This window comes from Coregonus clupeaformis, chromosome 17 (genome assembly GCF_020615455.1).
Source record: "Coregonus clupeaformis isolate EN_2021a chromosome 17, ASM2061545v1, whole genome shotgun sequence".
Classification (NCBI taxonomy): domain Eukaryota; kingdom Metazoa; phylum Chordata; class Actinopteri; order Salmoniformes; family Salmonidae; genus Coregonus; species Coregonus clupeaformis.
Window position 1 is genome coordinate 1,850,632 of NC_059208.1, and position 27,597 is coordinate 1,878,228.

At 43.8% G+C, this 27,597-nt stretch overlaps 2 protein-coding genes across 4 annotated transcripts in view; both read right to left on the reverse strand.

Annotated features, from left to right (window-relative positions):
* The window catches only part of LOC121543223 (disintegrin and metalloproteinase domain-containing protein 22-like), a 102,570-nt gene extending 86,413 nt beyond the window's left edge, over positions 1-16,157 (reverse strand). The window contains exons 1-3 of one of the 2 annotated variants that reach the window (XM_045226004.1): positions 15,490-16,157; positions 14,988-15,148; positions 10,745-10,821 (exon numbers count right to left, since the gene is read on the reverse strand). In XM_045226004.1, coding sequence (XP_045081939.1) covers positions 10,745-10,821; positions 14,988-15,148; positions 15,490-15,580 — 329 coding nt within the window. In that variant the 5' untranslated portion in view covers positions 15,581-16,157. The remainder of the gene's footprint in view (positions 1-10,744; positions 10,822-14,987; positions 15,149-15,489) is intronic. The other variant, XM_041852966.2, reaches the window with a different exon arrangement.
* A 4,519-nt stretch (positions 16,158-20,676) lies between these two features.
* LOC121543224 (protein DBF4 homolog A-like) lies at positions 20,677-27,466 on the reverse strand. 2 transcript variants are annotated; one of them, XM_041852967.2, is made up of 13 exons: positions 27,293-27,466; positions 26,561-26,653; positions 26,280-26,452; positions 24,682-24,876; positions 24,485-24,535; positions 24,209-24,278; positions 24,031-24,119; positions 23,891-23,936; positions 23,480-23,525; positions 23,227-23,352; positions 22,767-22,890; positions 22,492-22,616; positions 20,677-22,177 (listed from the first exon to the last, which is right to left on the reverse strand). In XM_041852967.2, exons 2-13 carry the CDS (start codon positions 26,604-26,606, stop codon positions 21,244-21,246), a joined length of 2,025 nt encoding a protein of 674 aa, XP_041708901.1. In that variant the 5' UTR covers positions 26,607-26,653; positions 27,293-27,466; the 3' UTR covers positions 20,677-21,243. The 2 variants fall into 2 exon arrangements, with proteins under 2 accessions (XP_041708901.1, XP_041708902.2); XM_041852968.2 differs by lacking the exon at positions 27,293-27,466 and having other exon boundaries at positions 26,561-26,746.
* Between the last annotated feature and the right edge of the window lie 131 nt (positions 27,467-27,597).

Consider the following 27,597-nt stretch of genomic DNA (forward strand, 5'->3'; position numbering starts at 1 on the left):
TAATCCATGACGGCGTAGTGTGTTACTAATGGTTTTCTTTGAGACTGTGGTGCCAGCTCTCTTCAGGTCATTGACCAGGTCCTGCCGTGTAGTTCTGGGCTGATCCCTCACCTTCCTCATGATCATTGATGCCCCACGAGGTGAGATCTTGCATGGAGCCCCAGACCGAGGGGTGATTGACCGTCATCTTGAACTTCTTCAATTTTCTAATAATTGCGCCAACAGTTGTTGCCTTCTCACCAAGCTGCTTGCCTATTGTCCTGTAGCCCATCCCAGCCTTGTGCAGGTCTACAATTGTATCCCTGATGTCCTTACACAGCTCTCTGGTCTTGGCCATTGTGGAGAGGTTGGAGTCTGTTTGATTGAGTGTGTGGACAGGTGTCTTTTATACAGGTAACGAGTTCAAACAGGTGCAGTTAATACAGGTAATGAGTGGAGAACAGGAGAGCTTCTTAAAGAAAAACTAACAGGTCTGTGAGAGCCGGAATTCTTACTGGTTGGTAGGTGATCAAATACTTATGTCATGCAATAAAATGCTAATTAATTACATACAATGTGATTTTCTGGATTTTTGTTTTAGATTTCGTCTCTCTGTACCTATGATAAAAATTACAGACCTCTACATGCTTTGTAAGTAGGAAAACCTGCAAAATTGGCAGTGTATCAAATACTTGTTCTCCCAACTGTATGTTTCCCGTGCTAATAAAGCCCATAAATTGAATTGAAGAGAGAGATAGAGTAGTAGTGAGGCTGGGGTAGAGGATACAGGAATGTGGCATTATAGGACATTGCTGAGGTGACATTTATTATCACAATAAAATGGTATGATGAGGAAATTAAGGGAGATAGTCGATAGAAGAGATACTCATAAAAGAGATGTCATCTCATTTATATTTAAACACGCTTTCAAAATGAATATGACTTGAAGAGGTGTGCTGTGCTCAATCCCTGAGATTAGAAATATACACAGGACTTGATCCAAAACCAGTTGGATGGAATCACGAACGCATCATCACTTTACATAATACACACTGTTTACTGTAAACCAGCTTAATCTGGTAGGAGTATTTTAGCATCATCAATATGGTGCCCTCCGTCTCTCTGGTTTGGTTGTCAGTAGGTTTGTGTTGGATAGTCTATGTTAAATCAGTTAGACTGTGTGTTAGTAGCAAATCCGTGTGGAACCCAGATCCTCTGACCTTCAATGACCTTCCCAGCTGTATGGGGAATCCCTCTCTCCCTCTCTCACCCCATTCCCCTCTCTCCCTCTCTCACCCCATTACCACCTCTCCCTCTCTCACCACATTCCCCCTCTCCCTCTCACCCCAAATCCCCCTCTCCCTCTCTCACCCCATTCCCCCCTCTCCCTCTCTCACCCCATTCCTCTCTCTCCCTCTCTCACCCCATTCCCCCTCTCCCTCTCTCACCCCATTCCCCTCTCCCTCTCCCTCTCTCACCCCATTCCCCTCTCCCTCTCTCCCTCTCTCCCTCTCTCACCCCATTCCCCCTCTCCCTCTCTCACCCCATTCCCCCTCTCCCTCTCACCCCATTCCCCCCTCTCCGTCTCTCACTCTATTCCCCCCTCCCTCTCTCACCCCATTCCCCCTCTCTCACCCCATTCCCCCCTCTCCCTCTCTCACCCCATTCCCCCCTCCCTCTCTCACCCCATTCCCCCTCTCCCTCTCTCACTCTATTCCCCCCTCCCTCTCTCACCCCATTCCCCCCTCCCTCTCTCACCCCATTCCCCCCTCTCCCTCTCTCACCCCATTCCCCCCTCTCCCTCTCTCACCCCATTCCTCTCTCTCCCTCTCTCACCCCATTCCCCCCTCTCTCATCCCATTCCTCTCTCTTACACTCATCCCCTTTCCTCCCGATGCCCCCTCTCTTCACTCTCTTTCTGTTCACTCGTTTCTCACTAAGACACCAGTTGATTTGTCCCAGCTCCACCTGAGACCCAAACCATACAGACAACACAAACTCCCAGCTGCAGGCCTTCCACTATTCACATCTGATATATAGGTAACCCTATACATACTCCATTCAAACTGAGATCAATGAATTACCCCCCTCCCTCTCTCTTACGTACACACACACACACAGACACACCCTCCATCTGCCCTTCATGAGGTATTAGAGGAAATCTCAATCTGAGCTAAATCCATCCATCACTCCATCCAACCGTAAACCAACGTTTACCAAGTAGCTTCTAACGTCACACTGATACATAAGGTTTCAAACAATGCTTCATAGACACAAACCTGCCACTCCCCATTCTGTAATACAACACACACACCTCCCTTTGGTGTAATGCATTATGCATTTTCCGCCAAATAGTAATTTACTCTGTTATTAGCATAAAGAGTCTCTGTCTGCGTCTCTGTTGGCTGAAACGGCCGAACGGTAGAAAGAGTGTGTGGTGGGACCCACATGAATAAATACTATAGTATACTATGGCATAAATACTTTAGTCTACTATGGTATAAATACTATAGTCTACTATGGTATAAATACTATATTATAAACTGGGTGGTTCGAGCCCTGATTGCTGATTGGCTGACAGGTGTGGTATATCACACCGTATACCAAGGGTATGACAAAACATTTATTTTTACTACTCTAATTATGTTGTAACCAGTTTATAATAGCAGTAAGGCACCTCGGGGGTTTGTGGTATATGGCCAATATACCATGGCTAAGGCCTGTGTCCAGGCACTCCGCGTTGCGTCGTGCATAAGAATAGCACTTAGCCGTGGTATATTGCCCATATACTACACCCCCTCAGGCCTTAATGCTTAAGTATACTATGGTATACATACTATAGTATTCACTGTAATGTTTTTGCTGACTTTACTGTGGTATTTACAGTAGTATACTGTAGTAAAATAAAACTAGTATTTACTATAGTAATTCATGTAGTGTTTTTGTGGATTGTAGTATACTGTAGTATTCATTGTAGTGTTTTTGTTTGATTATCTTTGACATAGAATTGGAGGCTTTCTCCTTGAGGAAACCTACTGGAGAAATACTAGGTAGGTAGGTAGGACTGGGGTCTGAACAGATAGTTCAGCGCTTCTGCTCTTTTCTATAACCTGTAGGGAACACATTATATGGTCTATACTTGGCATGTAGGTTTCTCACTTATGGGTGGCACAACTTGATCTGGGGGAGGGGAATGTGCAGGGCATATGCAAATAATATACAGTAGTATTACAGTTTTTCTCGATTGCTAAGACACATTTCTTGAAAGCTGCTCTCCTTTTCTCTTAACTGTGAACACAAAACCCAATTTTCAAGCTACATTCACAAAACCTCAGACTCTTCTTGCAAAACCAAACTTTCACCTCAAAACAGTTCAATCTGTGCTCAAAACTGAACTATGTTGTCAAATCGTGCCCCGAGTCAATCAAAATAAAAAACACTACTGAACAGTCACTAAACACTACGTAGAAAAATAGAAAACACAATGCTCAGGACATGAAGCTGGAGAAATAAATGTTTATTGTTCACTGTAGGCTAAATGCATGTTGCAAAACAAAAAAAAACCTGTGCATTTAGCACTTGTACAAAAAGACAAAACAGAAATCTTGTGCATTTACATGTAGCACTTGTAAAAACAAACAGAAATCTTATGCGTTTGCCACTTGTGTACAGTAAGCCCATGTAAAAATAAAGTACAAAAATATACAAATAAGTGCATTACTCAGCCACAGCATCATGTCTCCATCTGGGTCAGGCCACAGGACTTCATCCACATCACAGGCCACATTTTGTCTGGCCAGGCAACGGGGAAAAAACCCCTGGCATGCCGTATCCAGGCTTGGCATGCCTCCACACCTATGTCACCACAGGCAAGTCCCATGGCTTGCAGGAGATTTACCCTGGTGTAAGGTTGGCGTTCATATACCTTCCACCGCCATGAGGAGAAGAATTCCTCAATGGGGTTTAGGAAAAGGGGAGTACGGTGGAAGGCAAAGATTGATAAAACCTTGGTTCATATTGTACCACTCTCTAACCTGGAGGGCTCTGTGAAAACTCACATTGTCCCAAACAACAACATAGATGGGATGCTCATCCTGCTGCCCTAACAAAGCATCTCGCATGTGATTGAGGAAAATGAGGAGCTGGTGAGTGTTGTAGGGCCCCAGGTTGGCATGATGGTGGACAACCCCATGATTGCTGATGGCAGCACATAATGTGACATTGCCACCACGCTGCCCAGGAACACTAACAATGGCCCGATAGCCAATCATATTACGGCCTCTCCTTCTCCTTTTGGTGAGATTAAACCCAGCTTCATCCATGTAGATGTATTGATGGGGTCTTTCCATTGCATCCAGTTGAAAAACCCTCTGTAGAAATATATATTTTTGTAAGTGATACGGAAAAAGTGATTTAGGCCACTACAGTAAATCACTACTTAGAGTAATCAACATTGAATGTGTCTGGATATATGCCAACCTGTAGATACTGGAATCTTTGCTCTTTGACTCTGTCTGAGTTGCGATCAAAGGGCACTCTGTATAGCTGTTTCATGCGCAGTCTGTTGCGCTTGAGGACACGATCAACAGTAGAGAGGCTGACACTGTTGATACCCTCAAAATTTAAATGGTCCTCAATGATCTTCTGCTGAATTTCGCTCAGTTTAATGGCATTGTTCTCACGGACCATATCAACAATTAGGGTCTCTTGGTCTGGGGAGAACATACCTGTCCTCCCACCCCCATGTGGCAGTCTTTCAATTCTACAAAAAGAGAACATGGAGTTACAAAAAATATACATGGAATACTAGGCCTACAAACAGTTAGACCAACCCTCCATTACAATACTACAGTACATTGGTACAGTGATGTACTGAAACATATATTTACTTACAGTATACTGTGGTACAGTATATAGTATGTCATACAGTAATTGCTGTCAACATTTACATACTGTACTATAATGTCAAAAAAGGGTAATTACCTGTTCTCTTCTCTAAATCTTCGGATTATGGTGGACACAGTGAATCTACTGATGTTTGGTTGTACCCTTTGTCCAGCCTCCCTCATGCTCATACCATGGACAAGAACATGGTCAATCACAGTAGCTCTGATTTCATCAGATATTACTGTTCTTTGTCTTCGCTGACCACCTCGACCACCTCGACCTCCTCTCACACGAACTCTTCCTCTCAGATTTCTATCCATTGTAGGGCCTCACAAACCAGTGCTCTCTGAACTGGCTTACTGTATATGTTCCCTCACATCATTAGCCACAAGTGTGATCAATTTTGAGTTGTTGTGTTCAAGTGGTGACAGCTGTGCTCTAATTGTGTTTGACTTTTGTCACCTGTGCTCACCATTATGCAGCACGGGTGCATCACAATGAAATGTGTTGGCAAGTTATGTCTAAACAGGTGAAAAGTGCTTATGGTTTTGCCAAAAGAGTGATTGATTCAATCAGTGGGTTCAGGCAACTGAGCATTTGGTTCAGACAATAGGGTTTAGTGTTTTAGCAATTGAGAAAAACTGTAACTATAGTTCAAAAAGTGTCGTATTTTTGCGGACATTACTGTAGTATTTACTACAGTGTTTTGGGAGGGATAATAATGTAGTATTTACTATAGTATACTACAACATTCTATAGTACAGTGTGTACACTACAGTGTGTAGTATAGTATTCTACAGTATACTACAGTTTACTATGGAATTATATAGGAAGTACTGAAGTATTCTATAGTAAACTGTAGTATTTTTTCATGTGAGGAGAGTCGACTCCAAAAGAGTCGATTCATCGACTCCTTGACCACGAGAGTCGGAGTCGACACCAAAAATCCTGGAGTCATTAAAAACAAAATCAGCCAGCTAGGCTGACGTAGGCTACTGATTAGCCTTGAGTGTTTTGTTTAGTAGAGATTGTCAGATGGCTCCACATGCATTGCTTATCAATCACCCAGTTCATTAGGGTGCGTGCACACACTGACATTGCAGCTGTAGCTAATTTTAGCTAATTGTGGTCAGTTTTGTCAAATTTGAGTCAGTCGAGAAAGCGTACACTCCAACGACTCTGACAGCAGGAGTCGGAGTCGACTCCACTAGAAACAGAATATCCAGTCTCTCTCTGGCCCCTCGTTGTCCTGACAACAGCCCACACAGGAACAGCAAGGAACCAGGTCAGTGCTGGAATCGTATCACTCTAACACCAGTTTCATAAACAGACAGGTTACGGCAATTACTGACCCCCACTAGCACCTGCCCACCTGCTCCTCTCCTCTCCACACAAAGAGGGAGAGAGAGACACGCACACATAAATTATTATATTCTGTCAACACTGAGATTAAATTGTATGGTGTTGTTCATAGAAACTATACTGTATAACAACATCCCTTTTATACAACAATGAGCTTTGAAGCCTTTGTGAATATTTCATAACATGTCATAACACTTGTGGTTAGACCTGCAGCCTACAGACCTCCTAACCTCATTCTCAGAGTACATAAAACATGCGGAATATGAAGTGTTACCCCTTTAAGTATTCATGTCATCAGACCAAATACAATGCACGACATACAAAAAGTACATGAGAGATCTTCTAATCTTTGTATTAGTTCATATAAATTATATGTTTGTGTGAGTTATAATGTAAACAATAGGTTTGTACTAGTTGTAATGTAAACAATAGGTTCTGTGGGCCCCCAGGCTCTAATCTGGCCCCTGGTTTATAAGAGCCACATTGAGGCCTAATTGGTACTGCAGTAAGAGCCCCAAACTGAGCCATTCACACACACACACACACACACACACACACACACACACACACACACACACACACACACACACACACACACACACATCCCATTTCAGCGTCCTCCTTTAATCTTACAGGCACATCCATTATTCAGCGTGAGCAGGTGGGAGGGGAGGTGAGGGGTGAAGAGGAGGCATGGTTTATGAGGAAAGGGGGGCATCATTCAAAAGAAGCACCCCCACCCCATCCCAGCCCATCAATGGCAATTTGGAAGCAGCCAAAGATGGAAGAGGGAGAGGACAAAGAAGCCTAAGGGAGTAATGTGTGACCTTAGCACGCTACGCAACACAGACACACTTTTTCTCTGCAATACTTTGGTCTATTTATCATTACATTGTTATTGATTACTGCATTGTTGGTTTTAGAGCTTGCAAGAAAGGCATTTCACTGTTCTTGTGCATGTGACATTAAAACTTGAAACACTAAAAACACACACACACACACACACACACACACACACTTACAGTTACAGTAGGCACAAGCTAAAAATACCTGATGTGTTTCTGAAAGGTTATTTTTTATAATCAAATCTGTGATCCTATTAAAAGATCCCAGTGGAAAGAGAGAGTAGCATCTCAAAATCAACTGAAATAAAAACAAACAACAGCCTCTTGTTTGTTGTGCTTGCAACTGCTTAAACACACACACACACACACACACACACACACACACACACACACACACAGAGGAACGAGGCCATTGATCAATCTAAGGAAACTAGGTCTGCATGAAGCCTTTCTGCATGAAGCCAAGAAACACGCACACTCAACCTCAATGCCCTCCTCACACACTAAACACACACAGCTCAAGAAAGTTCTCATCAACAAAGCAGGATGCAGTGTGATTGGTTAAAGAGTGAGGTCAGTGAGCAGCACTTGGGGAGCGAGGGATGGATGGAGAAGAGCAGCACACACACACAGCATATAACAGAACCTCATGAAACACACAGCCACCGCAGGGGAGAGAGAGAGAGAGAGAGAGAGAGAGAGAGAGAGAGAGAGAGAGAGAGAGAGAGAGAGAGAGATGGAAAGAGAGAGAGAGAGAGAGAGAGAGAGAGAGAGAGAGAGAGAGAGAGAGAGAGAGAGAGAGAGATAGAGAGAGAGAGAGAGAGAGAGAGAGAGAGAGAGAGAGAGAGAGAGAGAGAGAGAGAGAGAGAGAGAGAGAGAGAGAGAGAGAGAGAGAGAGAGAGAGAGAGAGAGAGAGAGAGAGAGAGAGAGAGAGAGAGAGAGAGAGAGAGAGAGAGAGAGAGAGAGAGAGAGAGAGAGAGAGAGAGGGAAAGAGGGAGAGAGAGACAGAGAGAGAGAGATGGAAAGAGGGAGAGAGAGACAGAGAGAGGTGTATTATGAGAACAGGGAGGATGCACACGTCAGAGAACCATTCACTCCATACTACCATTGTACTGATCACTACAACAGGGGTTCAAACCTTTATGCAGGCCGCCCAAACGATACCATACAGACACACACAGTTACAGCACAGACTCCATATGATGAATGACCTTCGAGCACCTCAGGTCACGAAAGACAACATATGACAAGAGACGTGCCTGAGCGTGTCACAACACTAGCGATACATCCCACAGTGACACTGTGTCATGACACACGACACATGCATCGTACAGTAACCCTCCAAGTGGCAGCACCGTGCTGTTTGGATATTCCTGTGATGCCATCTCCATTTCTCTCAGTCTACTGTGTGTGAGTGGCTCTGGGTGACAGGGGAAATATATCCTCATACAGAGAGAGATGACTTTAGATATAATGACATGACAGAGTACAGACTCACACGAATGATGCACACTCACTTCTACACACAACTGCCTGCTTAGGTGAGCTTGGTTCATTTATTTCACTTTTGACATGCTGAGACCAACGTCTCTTTTTCAGAAGAACCCTGTGATTACAAAAATGATACCCATCAATACACTACGAAAAGCACAACAGAGACACAAAACACAATCATAGAAAACAAACACATTCTTCAGTAAAACAGATAATCAATCAGCAGCTGTTTGAATAGCCCTAGAGACACCAAAACATCACATTTGAGAGAGTTTTGGTGATTATTCCACAAGTAAGGTGCAAAAAACTAAAAGCAGATTTACCAAACTTAGTGGAGATCGAAGGGATCTCCAGAGCTAGCCATCCCTGAGACCGGGTCTGGTAACTCGTACATCTGTAGGTTAACAATGAAGCAAGGTAAGGCGGAAGTTTCTTTAAGAGGGCTTTATAAACAAAAATAGTGCAATGCATCGATCTACAAGACCTCAAAGAGGGCCAGCCTACTTTTTGATACAGAGAGCAGTGATGTGTACTGAACCTGTCACCCTGTGTTTGTGTGTCTACAAACACAGACACACACAGAGAGAGAGAGAGAGAGAGAGAGAGAGAGAGAGAGAGAGAGAGAGAGAGAGAGAGAGAGAGAGAGAGAGAGAGAGAGAGAGAGAGAGAGAGACAAAACTTCCCCTCATTTGTGTAAGGCCATTGCTCAGCAGAGTGTGAGGGCCAGATAGAGAGCTTGAGAGAGAGGAAGGGAAGAGGGGAAGAAGGGAAGAGAGAAACAGAAACAGAAAGAGCAGAAAGAGAAACAGTGAGAGGGAGAAAGCTGAGCGAGAGAGAGATGGAGGGATGGAGAGCGAGAGAGATAGCCCCACAAACACACAACATATCATTTCTTCCCCGAAAACAAGGTGGCCCAAAAGGCACCGGACACTGGGAGGAAATATGGTCTCATTCCTCTGTCATCAAGTCACTCACATAGTTGACACCTAAACCTCCATTAGAGACACCATTAGAGCATTGTGTTAAAGAGGTACTGCCAGATTCTGGCAATTAAGCTGTTGTTCTACTTACCCAGAGCCAGATGAACTCGTGGATACCATTTTAATGTCTCTTCATGCACCATGTAGGACACGCTACCGCACACGCTACCATACCTGTAGACTTCCAATCATTACGCTAACGCTAGTTAGCATTGGCTCGCGAAACTACCTCTTAACTTCCTTTATACTGCGCGCAATGACAACTGCCAGAATCTCGCAGTATCCCTTTAACACCTCATTCGAATGCCTGCTTATGAACGCTTATAACCAGCCTTTGAATGGCTTATAATCTGCTTATGAACGGCTTATAAACTGCTTATGAACAGCTTATAAACTTGTGTTCCCTAGTGAATAAGCAGCCTATAAGCAGTGTTACCAACCAAGCATTCATAATCAATGATAGGCCTACAGCACTGACACTAACAGGTTTTCTGAGATCAAAGCTTCGTGAAGAAGACATTGGGGACTAATTAAACAGCTCTTAAAGACATGCTCCGGTACTTTGGTGACTAGTAAGTATTTTTGAAACCTCCCGCTTTGGGCTGGATGTGTCAATGTGTAATTCACCTATTCATAATCTATGAGCGGAATTACTGTCTTACCTCAATTAGGCACGAAATCGCTCGTTTGAAAGATACTATTTTCTGGAAGCTATGCTGCACCATTTTCCCTACATCCCCCCCACATGGGCCAGCCCTCTAGCAATTCGAGTTCCAGCCAATGAGATTCAGCCCCTCGTCATTTGAGTGGCAGCTAGCAAGAATCACACACAGCAGAGCGAAAGAGAGAGCAACTGTGCTCGAGGTCCCCTGTGGCCACATTTTACATTTTAGTCATTTAGCAGACGCTCTTATCCAGAGCGACTAACAGTGAGTGCATACATTCACATACAGTATCTGCACATATTGTGATGTAGTACGCAATTTTCGGGGACCACTTTTGGCTCAGGGATGCTACTTTCATAACTACTTGCTAAAAGTATACAAAAGTAACAGAGAGTCCCTTTAATCATACAAAAGATGGTCTAGTACTACTGGCTATTTTACTATCATATGCAGAAACCATGACATAGAGAGAAAGGGGATTTATCTCAGTAGATACAGAGACTGTTGGTGATAGGTTAAAGGTTATACTCACTGGTTCAGTTCAACATCCAAGATGAACTTCTCACCAAACGCGTCCACCTGGAAGCTGGCTTGGGCCACGTGGTTCCCCTGTGAATAAAAAACATAAGACAAAGACGTCACCTTATCAGAAACGTTATACAATCATCTCTATTCCACTAAGGAAAATGATTATTCTACAATAACGTAATAAAGACATACACAATGGGATAGAATAGTGACGTTTTGTTATCGAGTGCTAAAAAAGCTTTTTCAAAACAACTAACAATATACGTACCGTACATGAACTTTAAGCAAAGTAAGATATTCTGAGAGACAGGAGAGCTGTGATGGAAGCTGAACTAGACCCAGACACTCTGAGAGACGGGAGCTGAACTAGACCCAGACACTCTGAGAGACAGGGAGCTGTGATGGAAGCTGAACTAGACCCAGACACTCTGAGAGACAGGGAGCTGTGATGGAAGCTGAACTAGACCCAGACACTCTGAAAGACAGGGAGCTGTGATGGAAGCTGAACTAGACCCAGACACTCTGAGAGACAGGGAGCTGTGATGGGAGCTGAACTAGACCCAGACACTCTGAGAGACAGGGAGCTGTGATGGAAGCTGAACTAGACCCAGACATTCTGAGAGACGGGAGCTGTGATGGAAGCTGAACTAGACCCAGACATTCTGAGAGACGGGAGCTGTGATGGAAGCTGAACTAGACCCAGACATTCTGAGAGACGGGAGCTGTGATGGAAGCTGAACTAGACCCAGACATTCTGAGAGACGGGAGCTGTGATGGAAGCTGAACTAGACCCAGACATTCTGAGAGACAGGGAGCTGTGATGGAAGCTGAACTAGACCCAGACATTCTGAGAGACAGGGAGCTGTGATGGAAGCTGAACTAGACCCAGACACTCTGGGAGACGGGAGCTGTGATGGAAGCTGAACTAGACCCAGACATTCTGAGAGACGGGAGCTGTGATGGAAGCTGAACTAGACCCAGACATTCTGAGAGACAGGGAGCTGTGATGGAAGCTGAACTAGACCCAGACATTCTGAGAGACAGGGAGCTGTGATGGAAGCTGAACTAGACCCAGACACTCTGTGATGTTGTGATCAAACGTTACACAACCCCATGAATTTCACCAAACACTTAATCTGACTCTCTTTTTCTGAAAGACAGTGGTGAAATTACCCATGCAAATCTGTGTAACTCATACCCTCCCACCTCCCCCTGTACACACACACACACACACACACACACACACCACACACACTCCCTGATGGCTCGTCCAGAAATGATTGATTCGGTTGAAGGGGAAGGTCTAATACATCCCTAGCACTGGGCACATATGGTGCGCGGTTTATTACAGGCCCCAGGGGCAACGAGGACTTCCCACTATTGTTCCTGTGCAACTCTGAGGGAGTCCCCAGCTAGTCTAACACAGGGCTAACCCCTCCCCCAGGCTGGCCCACGGGCCTGAGTCAATACACACCGGACGCTGCATTAAAACCAAGGGAGGGTGTGTGTGTGAGTATGAAATGCCCCAATCTTCACCCAAAGATGATCTTAGACCACGGGGTCCCCTGTGGCCACAGACACTATTGTTACTCTGTGTGTGTGTGTGTGTGTGTGTGTGTGTGTGTGTGTGTGTGTGTGTGTGTGTGTGTGTGTGTGTGTGTGTGTGTGTGTGTGTGTGTGTGTGTGTGTGTGTGTGTGTGTGTGTGTGTGTGTGTGTGTGTGTGTGTGTGTGTGTGTGTGTGTGTGTGTGTGTGTGTGTGTGTGTGTGTGTGTGTGTGTGTGTGTGTGCATATACCGGTACGCGAGTATGTCATTCCTTTTCAGGGCACACTTTAAAATCAAATTAAGCGGATTGAATCCACGTGAAGTGGTGCCAGTAATTGTGTTCTGTTGGACCAGATTTCCCAGTTTGACTGGGCCAAGCCGAGGCACCGAGACCATCAGCGACTCCCGTTTCATTGATTACTGCATCATAGCAGTACCTATGTCCACTGATGGAGCTAGGGGCCTACCACGGAGTGCTGTTATCCTACTACAACACAGACAGCCTTACACACACACACACACACAGCAGACTCCACTGATGGCTATGGGCCCATGACTATAAGTGCTTTTCTTCCACAGAAACACTTAAACAGCACTCAGCTGAACTCTTCTCAAAGCTCCTCTTTTAAAGGTGTACAATAGGTTACGCTTTCAACTGAAAATAGTAGACTCAACCCAAGACTATAAATAGTTATTTTTGTGTGTCACACGTTTGAGGATGATTTGACAGGTTCCTTTCAGATGTTATGATACCGAGCTAAAAACAGCAGAAATCAGAGCAGAATCAGACAATAGGACGCTGAGACTGCAGGCTGTGTGACGATGGGGCTGATTTGAGGTCAGTTTAAAACTCTCTCTGGGGGATGACAAGAAACTCAAAGACTGATTAGATAAAATGAAGATTCCATCATATCGCTCTCTCCCTCTCTCTCTCTCTTTGTAGGGCAGTATAATTTCACCTGGAGACACCTGATGCAGTTGTGCTTTAAATAGTGGCAATAAGATGACGCAGTGTTTCCCCCAATAACTTTCTCTTAGGCGGCACCAGAATCTTCTTCTGAAAAATGAAGCCAAACCAAGTTAACTGTTCTAATGACGTATGCTCAAGTTCCTTATTAGAGCTCAACATATAGAACACCAGTGAGGTCATATAAACAATGTTGAAGCCAATGACAGATGTGTCCAATTAGCTTGGTTATCATGACTAGCCTGGTTCTCTAGCCTAGCATAGCCTCTGGAACTATAAACCCATAACAGGTTAGCGTCCAGAGGCGGATTGGCCATCTGGCAATTCTGGCGAATGGCAGATGGCTTTGGCGCAATTTCTCTGTTATACTCCTCTATAATGAGCCTTTGGCTGATCAGTGGGTAATGGGCAGCTCCCCTACCAAGATGGGCCTGCCTGGTTTTCTGATAGGCTGAGCTGAGGTCATGCAAACTCACATTCAAAGTTAAACGCGGTATGAGCAAAGGGAACTGCTCCGGCCTTGTCATCATAATCGTAAACAAACTGAAAGGGTGCCTATAAACGTAGAAAGAGCACATTCTACATTGTCACCTCACTCAAAACGTCCTATTTTTTGGGTTACTAAAACCATGATTTGGTCAAAGTGCATTATCCTCATGATTCCTGTAATGAAAGCATCTGCCCTGCCCTTGTGCCTGTGCCCAGGCTGACATTTCAAGCAGTCTTTTCAAACAGTTCTTACACTAAAAGGGCAATATCATAATTTCACAATTGCACAGTATTATTCCAACCTCATATTGTGGAAATATATATACAACACAGATAAATCACGTTTTTGACTGCACTGGGCCTTCAATATCAATGACACAACTAGATTTTAGATAAAAGGATGGAATAGTGGAAGAGATTGTGGAATAAAAAATCTGATTATGTTTATAACGTGTACATTTCAGAGGCAGAGAGCCTTATGATTATATCTGAGTATCCAGACTAGGTCTTCATATCAAACAGATTATTTATTGGCCAAACAACCACCCAGCTGCTGAACTTTAAAGGAAGCCAACCTGACAGACAGCAGGCTCTCTTTAACCATCCAAGGGGCAGTGTGTCTCGGACACAGGGCCATGTGGGTCACGGGTGAATCCATGGCAAGGGCACAAACCAATCATTATTCAATAGATTGTAAAGATATTGTGTCAGGTCGGCTCACCTTTATAATAATATAACCTCTCTTACCATATAGCAAAAAAAAGTATTTGACCCAATTAAACATGTATGGATGTTATAGGCCTATTTGTTTATTCATTCTAATGCATAGGCTACATCCCCATGTGTGGCATGCATGAGCTCTTTTGTTGATCAGGCCTGAGCAAAGGTAGGCTTTATCTGGCCTGTCTTTTGTTTATGGATGTCCATAGAATAAACCCACCATATGCCACTAGGCTACCTTTTCGTTTGCTCAATGAAAAGGCACTGCCTAGGCTTTTAAAAGTGGTGAAATTGCATAGCCTATATTTCTGTAAATAGACCACTAGTCAAAAGAACTAGCTCCTAATAGGTGAAAATGTGATCTTAACGAATTATCTGTGTAATGCGTAAAAAGGAGATGATTCAACAAAAACATAAACAACATGAGATAAGCGGGACGTCTCCAATGGCAACGGGTACCAAAGGCATCTGTCTCTCTGCACATCGCCACCGTCACCATAATAAATAACAACACTGTGTAGGCTACCTGTGTGGGGCTGGAGCTGGCTCTAGTCCTGGTGCTGATGACATCGTGCGTGATTTGGCTGTGGTTGTGCATGCTGTAGAGCAGACGGAGAGGGACCGTGTCCTCCTTCCCGACGAACCTGCTCGCATCACGAACAGCCTTCGCCTGCGACAAGGCGTCTCCTGCACAGGGAGGAAATCGCGATTTTTATGACTGCCATAGTTATCCTGGCGCAGAAAACACAGCTTCAAGCGCCTATACCAAAACATAAATCGATATGAAATAGCACTGTAATGGTTTTGGAATATCTTTCCTCAAATAGTTGAAATTAATAAATAGACAGATTCCCTTTCATAAGGTAACATTACATGCATATTCTAGAGACTGTTTACGTTGGGGAGTCAGGCTCCCTCTCTGGCAGCATAATAAAATGGAATATGGAACACGTTATTGGTGATGCTGTTGCCATTCGGATCTATTCCAATAAAATACATCGCAATATTTGTTGTCATAAATACATTACCATTTCGAGGCATATGATTGCTGGAATGAACGATGCACATCAGTCCATAGACGCACAAAAGGGAAATCCACCATCGCCGATACATCGTCATCAATTCTTCCTAATCGAATAGACAGAAAGAGGGACAAAGAACAAAAAGAAAACGATAATCCTAAAACGGATTTGGGCACCTCTCTCTTCGCTAGAGGTTCGGGGTTGAGAAGCACGGATGAAAGAGCGCGCTGGTCGTCTGCTTAGCGCAGTCTCTTGCGCTGGTGGCCATCCGGATGCTCTTGCTGACCCTGCATTGAGACGCTCCCGCTACTGCTACTGCTACTGCTAGAACGCCGAGTGCATCTGAGCGGGCTGAGTCTCTATGGAACACAGAGCGGAGAGGGAGGAGAGGAAAGAGGAAGGGAAGCGAGGAGAGAGGGGACACCTTAAAGCACAACAATATCCAGTGGCTCACTGCAGAAGCGCCTCATGCCGTAAACATGAGAGGAGAAAAGCGAGAGCCGAGATGGGATGTCGGGAACTGTAGTGTGCACGCTCCATCTTCATCCATACCGCATAGGCTACCTGCTGACCGCTTCTGCACATAATCATAGGCTATAAAAGGAGACTAAAAGAAGCCTTGGTCTCAGTATGACTCCCTGATAAAATAAAGGTTAAAATAATTAAACAAATAATAACGCGCACGGTCAAGATAAACAAACTGTAATACTGCTATGTTGTGTAATAACTGCCTATCATACTCTTTCTATCAAGACTATATTCTCAGGTGCTGTATAATTAGCCCAACCTCTAGCCAGATGGCGATCTTTCGTCATCTGCATCCACCTGTAATGTGCCCAGCCGGCTATACACTTGCGTCCCCCTGCGACCAGCTCATACATAAAACATCCTCTGTTCAGGCTGCAAAGGCATCAGTTTCCTCCTAAAATCGTTTTAATTGCCCTTCGGCCTAACAAAACGTGAAATATGCCTACTATATGAATGTCTGTAGCATTGAAGGTCCCCAAGAACACAGTGGCCTCCATCATTCTTAAATGGAAGAAGTTTGGAACCACCAAGACTCTTCCTAGAGCTGGCCACCCGGCCAAACTGAGCAATCGGGGGAGAAGGGCCTTGGTCAGAGAGGTGACCAAGAACCCGATGGTCACTCTGAGAGAGCTCTAGAGTTCCTCTGTGGAGATGGGAGAAACTTCCAGAAGGTCAACCATCTCTGCAGCACTCCAACAATCAGGCCTTTATGATCTCTACCAGCACGGCGCTTGTAACGCCAAGGTAGTGGGTTCGATCCCCGGGACCACCCATACACAAAAAATTTATGCACGCATGACTGTAAGTCGCTTTGGATAAAAGCGTCTGCTAAATGGCATATTATATTATATTATCTGTCGATGTGCCCTTGAGCAAGGCACTTTACCCTAATTGCTCATGTAAGTCGCTCTGGATAAGAGCATCTGCTAAATGACTAAAATGTAAATGTAGAGTGGCCAGACGGAAGCCATTCCTCAGTAAAAGGCACATGACAGCCCGCTTGGAGTTTGCCAAAAGGCACCTAAAGACTCTCAGACCATGAGAAACAAGATTCTCTGGGCTGATGAAACCAAGATTGAACTCTTTGGCCTGAATGCCAAGCGTCACGTCTGGAGGAAACCTGGCACCATCACTACGGTGAAGCATGGTGGTGGCAGCATCATGCTGTGGGGATGTTTTTCAATGGCAGGGACTGGGAGACTAGTCAGGATTGAGAAAAAGATTAACGGAGCAAAGTACAAAGAGATCCTTGATGAAAACCTGCTCCAGAGCGCTCAGGACCTCAGACTGGGGCAAAGGTTCACCTTCCAACAGGACAACAACCCTAAGCACACAGCCAAGACAATGCAGGACTGGCTTCAGGACAAGTCTCAATGTCCTTGAGCAGCCAGAGCCCAGACTTAAACCCGATCGAACATCTCTGGAGAGACCTGAAAATAGCTGTGCAGCAACGCTCTCCATCCAACCTGACAGAGCTTGAGAGGATCTGCAGAAAAGAATGGGAGAAAATCCCCAAATACAGGTGTGCCAAGCTTGTAGCATCATACCCAAGAAGACTCAAGGCTGTAATCGCTGCCAAAGGTGCTTCAACAAAGTACTGAGTAAAGGGTCTGAATACTTATGTAAATGTAATATTTCCGTTTTTTATTTTTAATAAATTAGCGAACATTTATAAAAACCAGTTTTTGCTTTGTCATTATGGGGTATTGTGTGTAGACTGAGGGGGGGAAAAACAATTTAACCAATTTTAGAATAAGGCTGTAACCTAACAAAATTAGGGAAAAGTCAAGGTGTCTGAATACTTTCCGAAGGCCTAAAGGCCGAGGCAATAAAAAGACACAGTGTGTTTAATCACATATCCGGTTAGCAACCTCTGTCCATTGAAGTCCACAAACCATATTGCATGTACAGTAACAGACAGTTACATGAACTACAGCATGGTCAAGCAAGTTAATGTTTCCGACATTTTCGGACCACTAAACAACGATTGATTTAGAATCAAGTCGCAAAGAAAACAGGAGCTGCCTCCACTATTCCAACACCATTTCAACTTCAACATCATCAAATCACCTCTTCTTAGTCTAATACAGTGACAACTAAAAGATACCAAAAACGATTTAGGCCAATCAACATAAGCTAAATATGATGTCGCTGTCCATGGTTCTGATTTATGTGTGCGTGTGTGCTTTCGTGCAAGTAGAAAAACATGTTGACTCACTCTACTTGTAGAGAAACGCCAATGCCATCCTCCTCTCTTTCATGATGTCGAAACGGTCTATCACTCTGTCATACAGTACACGCTTTTATTTTTTGGTGTCCTGGGATACCTGGCTAAAATGCATGCTAGCTAGCGTAACTTTCATTCATGGGCAACGTTAGCTAGTTAACATTAGCCTTCTACATCTAGCTACATATTGAACTTTCATCCTCTCAGGCCAGGGGCACAACAATGTATGAATTAATGGTTGGATCAGAATCGCCGTTATAATCATTGGCCAGTATGGAGAATTAAGTAAAACTACAAGTCCACATCCCTATATCCATCCATGGCTAATTTAGGAAAGTGCCAATTTTAGCTAGCTGGCTAGCTAGCCACCAGAGGACAACAACACAATAAGATGCAACAAATTCAAGTTTTTCTGTCAATGAGGTATGCTCTCAATGGGATTTGATAATAGCGACGCCAAAATCCAAGCTGGCTTCCCTTGACACTTTTTTGGGGTGTGCTAGGACCATTCACAGCTGAGCTCGCTCAGTTTAGCTCAATGCGGATTGGCTAATTTGTTATACTTTTTTTGTCAAGGGAGGCCGGATGCTCGCTTGGACCAGACAGCATCAGATAGATGGCCTACACATATAGACAGAGGGGCGCTGTTTCGCTCTCTCGGATACCTTCTCCTGTGAGATACGTTCAGCCTCTTGTGAATTGAAGGAAAATTATGAAACACAGAGAGACGAAAGATAAATAATGTATATTTTTTTATTTGAATTTTTTTTTGGGGAAGCCTGGCTTCCCTTGGAATCCATGAATACACTCCACTGCCAATGACCAGTCATCAGCATTGTCGCACAAAGGCGGTAGGGGTTAAACTAAGGTTAGGTTTAGGGTAGAGACGTACCAAGGGTTCCAAATAACACTGACCTATCAAGATTAGTGACCAGAAATAACTTGTTTAATTTCCTCCAGTTTTGCCTGGCAAAAACAGAGTAGGCCTACGTTTATCATGCATATAAAATACAGTTTAGCAATCTACTACTGACTCATCATTGCCAGAACAATAGGCTACCTGGCGATTTGGTCTTATTTCAGATAGGCAGCTGTAACATCGCACTGACTTCAATAGATGTTTACATATCTTGCACTACTCATCTCATATGTATATACTGTATTCTATTCTATAATATTCTACTGTTGCTTGTCCATATATGTATATATTCTTAAATTCCATTCCTTACTAGATTTGTGTGTATTGGGTATATGTTGTGAAATTGTTAGATATTACTTGTTAGATATTACTGCACTGTCAGAGCAGCTCGAAGCACAAGCATTCCGCTACACCCGCAATAACATCTGCTAAACACGTGTATGTGACAAATAAAATGTGATTTGATTATGGGATGAAAATGTAACATATTCTGGCAAATATATTATATTTGTGAGGAAGAACAGGGCTATCCAGCTGGCAACTAGCACTTTGCAGGCAGTCTGCCCTCCAAAGAGATGGGTGGTGCAAACAGAACATAGCACTCCTTTTTGGGGGTCGTGGATCTATATTTTTTAACCACTGAGATACATGACAGTGGCAACAAATGGAGTTGGGTGTTTTATTTTTTACATTTAGCAGACGCTCTGACTTACAGGAGCAATTAGGGTTAAGTGCCTTGCTCAAGGGCACATCAACAGATTTTTCACCGACTAGGCTCGGGGATTAGAACCAGCGACCTTTCGGTTACTGACACAACGCTACTTAACCACTAAGCTACCTGCCGGGTTGGATATAGTCATGGTAGGTTACAGTATTTCAACAAATCTATTTTGACTGGAATTGTATGTCTGTTCAAAGTAGTTTAGTAAAATACTTTAGTCATCAGACTGTGCTGCTTTCCTCTCTTCTTGTAATAATTACTCAATGAGTCTGACAGTGGCAACAAAAAAATGTGTTTGGGGTGGGTGCCCTTTTCTTAGTCTGTGCACGGCCCTGCCTCTGTTTACACCCCAGATAGCCAAGTTTAAATTGCATCTTCTATTCAGTCACTATCACCAGCGCCACATAGCAACTCCCATCTGACCCCAGTGCATTCATTTTAAAGCAATGAGGGAGAACGAGAGCACTATGCGAAGGCGGTAAATACAGGCACACAAATAAGGAAAAGCTATCAAACCAATGCATTTCTCCTTCTGTTAAGTTGAGGGGAATTCTAGATGCATTCAGTACATGAGCAAGTGCAAATTCTTCTTTATTACTGTTATGGAGCGAAAGAGGAAGCAATCCCGCTCGCCTTGTCTCAGTCTCTCTGTGTTGGTGGGTGTAAGAGGACGATGAGCTCTATGACAAGTTAGCCTTGAGGGAGTCCTCTCCTTTCTGTAACACAGCATGTCCAGGGTCAGGGGTACGTACTCTTATCTATGAGAATGTGCTCATTCAACTGATCATAGACATGTCAGAGCGGTTTAGGTAGTCTTTCATTTATCAAACACAGATGTCACGTAGATACTTTTTTAATCTGTACAATACATACAGAAACGTAATGGCTGTTCAATAGAAGACCTTTGGTTGTATCCCATTTTTTTTTTGTAATTAAAAATATTTTTTACAATACCACATACCAAAAACACAACCATGCAGTTCCTCTCGACACCAGAACACATGCAGGCGTTGTACAGGACTGAGGATAGTGCTCCAGCCTGTTCTCCAGATAAAACCAGTCATGGTAAAGAGGCCTAGTAGAATAAAAGCTGCCATAGTTAAATCAACACAACAGTGTTGCGCCACCACCCTCCCAACCTGAAGGGAACTATTCCCTTTATAGAAGTCATAGGTTTAAAGAGCCACAGTCAATGGGCTCCCATATAGATCTGCTATGGCACTCCATGAAATTGTCATACAATAAGTTCACACAGTGAGTCCGTAAGAGGGTAGTGCTCATATTGGGGAGATTCTGGGTCACCCTAAACCCACCCCCTGCTCTCCTCTCTAGCTGTGGAAGGCCTGGAACACCCAGTCTATGTCCTCACTGGAGTGGAACAGCTGGGGAAGCCTCTGAACTCCCACTCCATGTCCTCACTGGAGTGAAACAGCTGGGGAAGCCTCTGAACTCCCACTCCATGTCCTCACTGGAGTGGAACAGCTGTAAGAGGTTCAGCAGAGAGCTGCTGGGAACGTCGGTCAGTTTTCCCTGCTCCTGAGCAGTCTGCTGCTTCTCAACTTTCCTTCTCTTTCGTCTGTAATCCCTGACCCTCCTCTGTAACGTCCTGGCAGGAGTAGGGGTGTGTGTCTGCGTGTCACCTGCCTCAAGCTCCGGAACACCCCCAGTATTCCCGGGAAGAGTATCCCCAGCCAACGTATTGTGACCCAGTTCACACTCCACGAAAGCTCTGTTGTGGTGTTCTGAAGGCCCTGCCACCTCGTGCTGACTGGAAGGGACCTTCACACGTCCAGCTGGATCGCCACACTGTAAATCCTCTGTGTGATTAAATGAAGAGCGGCCATCTTTGTCTGTGTTAGTTCTCTGGCCCTGTTGGGAGAGTCTGGGGTTGGTGTCAGAGTCATGGGTAGAAGGATCTCTCTCTGCATTAGACACAGGTGTCGGACTCAGCCCAGCCCTCTGGGTGTGCGTGCGCGAGGATCCCTGCCGGCAGTGTCGTTTGCAGGACAGGGATCTGTGTTTGGGATGGGGTCTGTCTGGGACATTAGAGCACCTCTTCTCCCCCTCGCTGATGCTGTGGGGAACAGGGGCTACACTGCTGCGCTTCTGAGGCTGTTCCAAGGGGTTTTCCACACTATTGGAGAGAGGGGTCTCCACTGTAGTAGACCAGAGGGTCATTAGTTCTCCCTTCAGCTCTCTGGTATCCACACCTCCCTCCTTCTTCTTCTCCTCCTCCTCCTCCTCCATCTGTATACTGGGTCCAGGAACACACAACAGGGAGGATATGCTGTACTTTGGCCTGTGGGAATAAAGAATAACTTTGAGATGTGGTGATCAGCACAACATAGAAAATCAGGGGGGGAAAAAACAGGCAATCTGCTAAATGTTTCACAAAACATTGCATTAGTTTTCCTAACAACCATGTGACTCAACAGCAGTCAATATGTGAGCGTTTACTTTGGATTTGGGTGGATTTTGCTCCTGTGTGGCTCAGTTGGTAGAGCATGGCGCTTGCAATGCGAGTTTTGAGGGTTCGATTCCCACGGGGGACCAGTACGAAGAAGAAAAGTACCAAAATGTATGCCAAATGACTAAAATGTAAGACTAATGCACCTTCTGGTTGGTGTTTGTGTTGTTTTGACATGTCTGACGTTGAAGGGCAGTGTGGAGACGAGCCTGTCCACCACCAGGTACTCATCACTCCTGGAGAAGGCCCTGTGCTGCTCACTCTGCAGGTGCTGCAGAATACACAGACACAGGTCAAGCATTACTACAACGTCTTCTTCCACTACATCAAGCACATAAGGCCTTTTGTTCATGATTAGGTCCTCGTTATAAACACGCATTAACTATGTTTAGATACATTAAACAAATCTATTGTAACTCACAGCTTTGATGTTGTTGTATTTGAGCGTACAGCATTCGCAGTAGCCTCCACGTTTCTTATCTCTGTTCCTCCTGGTCCGGTCCTGCCCCCTCTCCTCACTGGCTGACACTCTCTCCCCTCGGTTCCTGAGACACCCATAGGTCAGTAAGTAATAGCCAGGTCAGAGTTCAATCACATATAGTTGCCTTGCAACAAAGACTTAGCAGTTAGTCCTGGAGGGTGCTAAGAAATACATAACTGTTTCCTGCTGTAGCAGCAGAGTAGTGAAATGTTATAGCAATCCCCATCAACAACAGTAGGAAAAGCTGGATGTTTTGGTGAATCAGGTAAAACACAAATGCCAAGACAGGGGAATATACTGCCACAGTGCTTCTTCGGCAACTGGTGGATTTTCTTTATGTGTTCACAACAAGAAGGGTTAAGAAAGGTGAGGCGTTTAGTGAATTAATGAGACTCCATACCCGTGCTCTTTAGGTCTCTTCCCAGGGTGTTCCTGGTCCTCTACATAGAATGGACTGCAGGGGGGAGCTGACGTCAGGTTAAACTCTGGCATGTTTGGCATGGCCAGATAAATTGGACGGTAATGTCTGGCAGAGAGACATAACAAGACAGATGTTATATGAAATACTCAAACACTAACTTATGACAGTAAGAATTGCCTTAATATGTCAATACTACAGACATCGAAGTCTGTCATCTCTTTTATAGACCCACCTGCTGGAGTCCTCTACCTTCACAAACGGCTTACGGATCCTTCCACCTGAGCAAAACACAGAACAAAGCAATTGAGACAGTGCCCATGTCTGGGTCAAATAACCTCTCATACTGATCTACAGTACCAGCAGTGGAGGATGCTGAGGGGAGGACGGCTCATAATAATGGCTGGAACCATGTGTTTGATACCATTCCACTAATTCCGCTCCAGCCATTACCATGAGCCCGTCCTCCCCAATTAAAGTGCCACCTACCTCCTGTTAGTACCAGTGTTATTGTAAAACCACTATCAACATCAACCTTTATCTACTGAGATTATATACGTAGAACGTTTTACAAGTTCTCTATAACAATAACAGTGATCAAGGGTTAAACAGACGACAGGGTCACATGCAGCAGGACATTATTTACCTTTATTCTTCTGGAAAGCTGGTTTTCCTGAAGGTTCTGCTTTGGCCTACATTAGTAAGGAATAACACACAAGACTCATGTAAGTGATATGTTAATCCAGTAAAGAACTGTCAAAATATAAGTCCAGAAACATGACTTACACTTTTCTTGACAGCAGCTGTGGTTGCGGTTGGCTTTTCAGCAGTATACTTAACATTCCTTTTCTTATTTTCCATATAAGCTATTATATCTGCAATTGAAGGAAATTCAAGAAAATATTTTTTACATATGAAAGTATCATTGTCAACATTTCTTATCAAACAAATGGATAGACGTTACCATCAATGTACAGGATTTTCACTCCCCACTCCAGAGCATTGGACAGGATCTCGTTGACCTGTATCCTCACCTACAGGGTAAAAACAAGCAAACAAACATCTTAACCGAAGAACTGAAATCCAAAGTATATCCTGAAGTATGAACAAACATTTCAATGCAAAGTGCAAACTTTCCTGAAGTTCCTGTTCGACTATCAGTCAGAAACAAAAAAAAGCAACATGCAGCATTTAGGTGTGAAATAGCTTGCCAAACTCATTAGTGAGGATCTTAACAAACCTGCTCTTTTACAACTCTCTCCACCAAAGACTTGCCCCTGCTCATGACCACCTGTCAAATACCAGAGAGAGAGAGATGGATAAATATATATATGGATAGCTTCAGTTATACAGCATCATATCATGGAAAATGATCCCATTGAGATACAGATACCAGTGACAGACAGAGTGACAGACACAGAGGGATAGTTGGCTCACCATGTCTGCCTGGCCCTGGGAGCTTCCTCTGAGGCCGTCTCTGTGGCTGCCAGGACGGGGGCGAGGGTGGGGGGAGCTGTGCCCAGAGTAAGGGCTGGGGACAAGTGTGTTGCGGCCCTGACACTGCACATACCTGGCCTCTCTCTTATTAGACACCAGGTACTTGATCTCCTTGCTGAAGAACTTCTCCACCGTCTGAGAGAGAGAGGGGACAGAGACACAGGGTCAGACGCTTGGGGGAGAACACACAAGGTCCAGCCTGAGCCAGAGTATTACTCAAATACTGTATTTAAAATGGTGGTGAAAAGAGAGAGAAATTACAGCAGGCTGCAGTGCAAGGGGCTTCAGGGCCTCTATGAGGACCCCACACACAATCTTGCCCAATGTTTTGAGCTGCTGCCCTCAGGAAGGAGATCTAGGTCCCACTGTTCAGCAAGAATAGGAGCAGGACGTGTTCCATTCTGTCAGCCATCAGGCTGCTGAACAGTGGGACATAGGACAGATGCAGGCCCAATACATGGTCGGACAGTTACGCCGCAGACTCTGAATATGTGTGACTTGAGTACTAACTTTCCAATGTATTATAGTGTATTGTGTATTTGTATGCTGACTTCACAAAATGAATTTCTATGTAAATGGACAATAACGTACAGTACCAGTCAAAAGTTTGGACACATCTACTCATTCATTTTACTATTTTCTACATTGTAGAATAATATTGAAGACATCAAAACTATGAAATAACACATATGGAATCATGCAGTAACCAAAAAAGTGTTAAACAAATCAAAATATGTTTTATATTGGAGATTCTTCAAATAGCAACCCTTTGCCTTGATGACATCTTTGCACAATCTTGGCATTCTCTCAACCAGCTTCAACTGGAATGCTTTTCCAACAGTCTTGAAGGAGTTCCCACATCTGCTGAGCACTTGTTGGCTGCTATTCCTTCACTCATCCCAAACCATCTCAATTGGGTTGAGGTCGGGGGATTGTGGAGGCCAGGTCATCTGATGCAGCACTCCATCACTCTCCTTTTTTGTTTACTACATGATTCCATGTGTGTTATTTCATAGTTTTGATGTCTTCACTATTATTCTACAATGTAAAAAATAGTAAAAATAAAGAAAAACCCTTGAATGAGTAGGTGTCTGCTAAATGACTAAAATGTAAAATGTAAATGTGTGTCCAAACTTTTGACTAGTATTGTATATTGTATCAAAGTGAGTCAACTAGAGTGATAACTTCGGTAAAAAGACAGAAGCAATTGCTAGTAGAGTTATGCTCCAAAAGACTGAAAGCCACTGCTCCTCTACAGTAAGTAGACAGTAGCCACATTAGTGTGAAAGGCAGCACGTTGTCACTTCACTTCAAAAATGGTCCATGATCAGCTGCATGTCAACACTTCAAGACCTCCTTAACAATTTACACAACCTATCAATTTGAATTTCCTATTACACTGGCTCAGGAATGATTATCCCCCTTTGTTTAAGGCAGGCAAGCTGATAATTGTATCATCCACATTCAATGTGCTATAATACTTTACAGTCAATGTTATGATGTCCAATGCTAACAGATGTAAACAAATATTCACTTACCCCTCCCAACCTTTTGATGTCGTTCTCTAATGTCTCTGCTCTTCTGTTTGATGGCAAATCTAAGTAGAATAGTTTCCCAGTGAAAGGCTTGTTTTGGGCAGGATAAGATTCACATGGTGGTTTGGCATGGCTCTTCGAAGCTGACTTGTGCCCCTTATCAGCGAGTTTGGGGTCTGAAAAAGTAGCAACGTTAGTTTAAATTTGACGGAACTTTCTTGCAGAGGCTCATCAACAATTTAGTAATAACGTTAGCTAGCTACATGTTTAAAAATATCCCTTACCTTGTAAACGGGGTTTTGTAGACTTTTGGGTGCGTCTAGATTTCATCTTATTCAATATCAATTGAGAGGAGAATAGAATATCCTTGTTTTCTCCTGTGTTGTAAACAATACTAGACATGTTTCCCACATGTACATATTACCTCAACTACCTCAACTAGCCGGTGCCCCCGCACATTGACTCTGCACCGTTACCCCCCTGTATATATATCCTCCCTACTGTCACTTTATTTTACTTCTGCTCTTTGTATTTCTCAACACTTTTTTTTGTTGTTGTTTTATTCTTACTTTTTTTGTTTAAAATAAACGCACTGTTGGTTAAGGGCTGTAAGTAAGCATTTCACTGTAATGTCTGCACTTGTTGTATTCGGCGCATGTGACCAATAAAATTTGATTTGATTTGATTTGATTTGATTTACAAACTGAGTTAATGCTGGACGCTAACAGTAACAGTAACGTTAGCTAGCTAAACTGCATAAAACCGTTAGCGTTAAAAACAAAAAAAATAAGTTTAAGGAGAAATGTAAATATTGACATAGTTAGAGAAGTTTAAAAGGAAAAGTTGGACTTCAAAGAAAACTAACAGACCCTTGCTAGCACAAGCAAGCAACAAAACGGTGCCACGGCAATTTAAACTGTCTGTTTTTTAAACTACCGGAAGTGGAATCTGCCAACTGACCCAGCTAACTAACGTTAGCTTGCTAGCTAACTCACTGGCTAAAAGTTCATATTTACCTCGTGAGAGCCTGTGGGCTTGTAAAACAATATATTTCCGTAAATTGACATTTGTTACAACCGATTTTCACGAAAGTTCAGTACAGTATCTTTTTACTTTTTTGGTTCAGCTAAGATTACTTTGTTGCCATAATATTTTGTTGTTCTATCTTCTTTCCCGCTTCGAAAACTCCCGTCATTCCAAAAAGGGGGCGTTGTTGCTGAAAGCTATCTTTGCTTTCGAATGCGATGTTTCCACATATTTATTCTGACTTTTTTGAAAAGTAAAAATCGATCAAGCAAGTAACTGATAATTGTATCCTTAA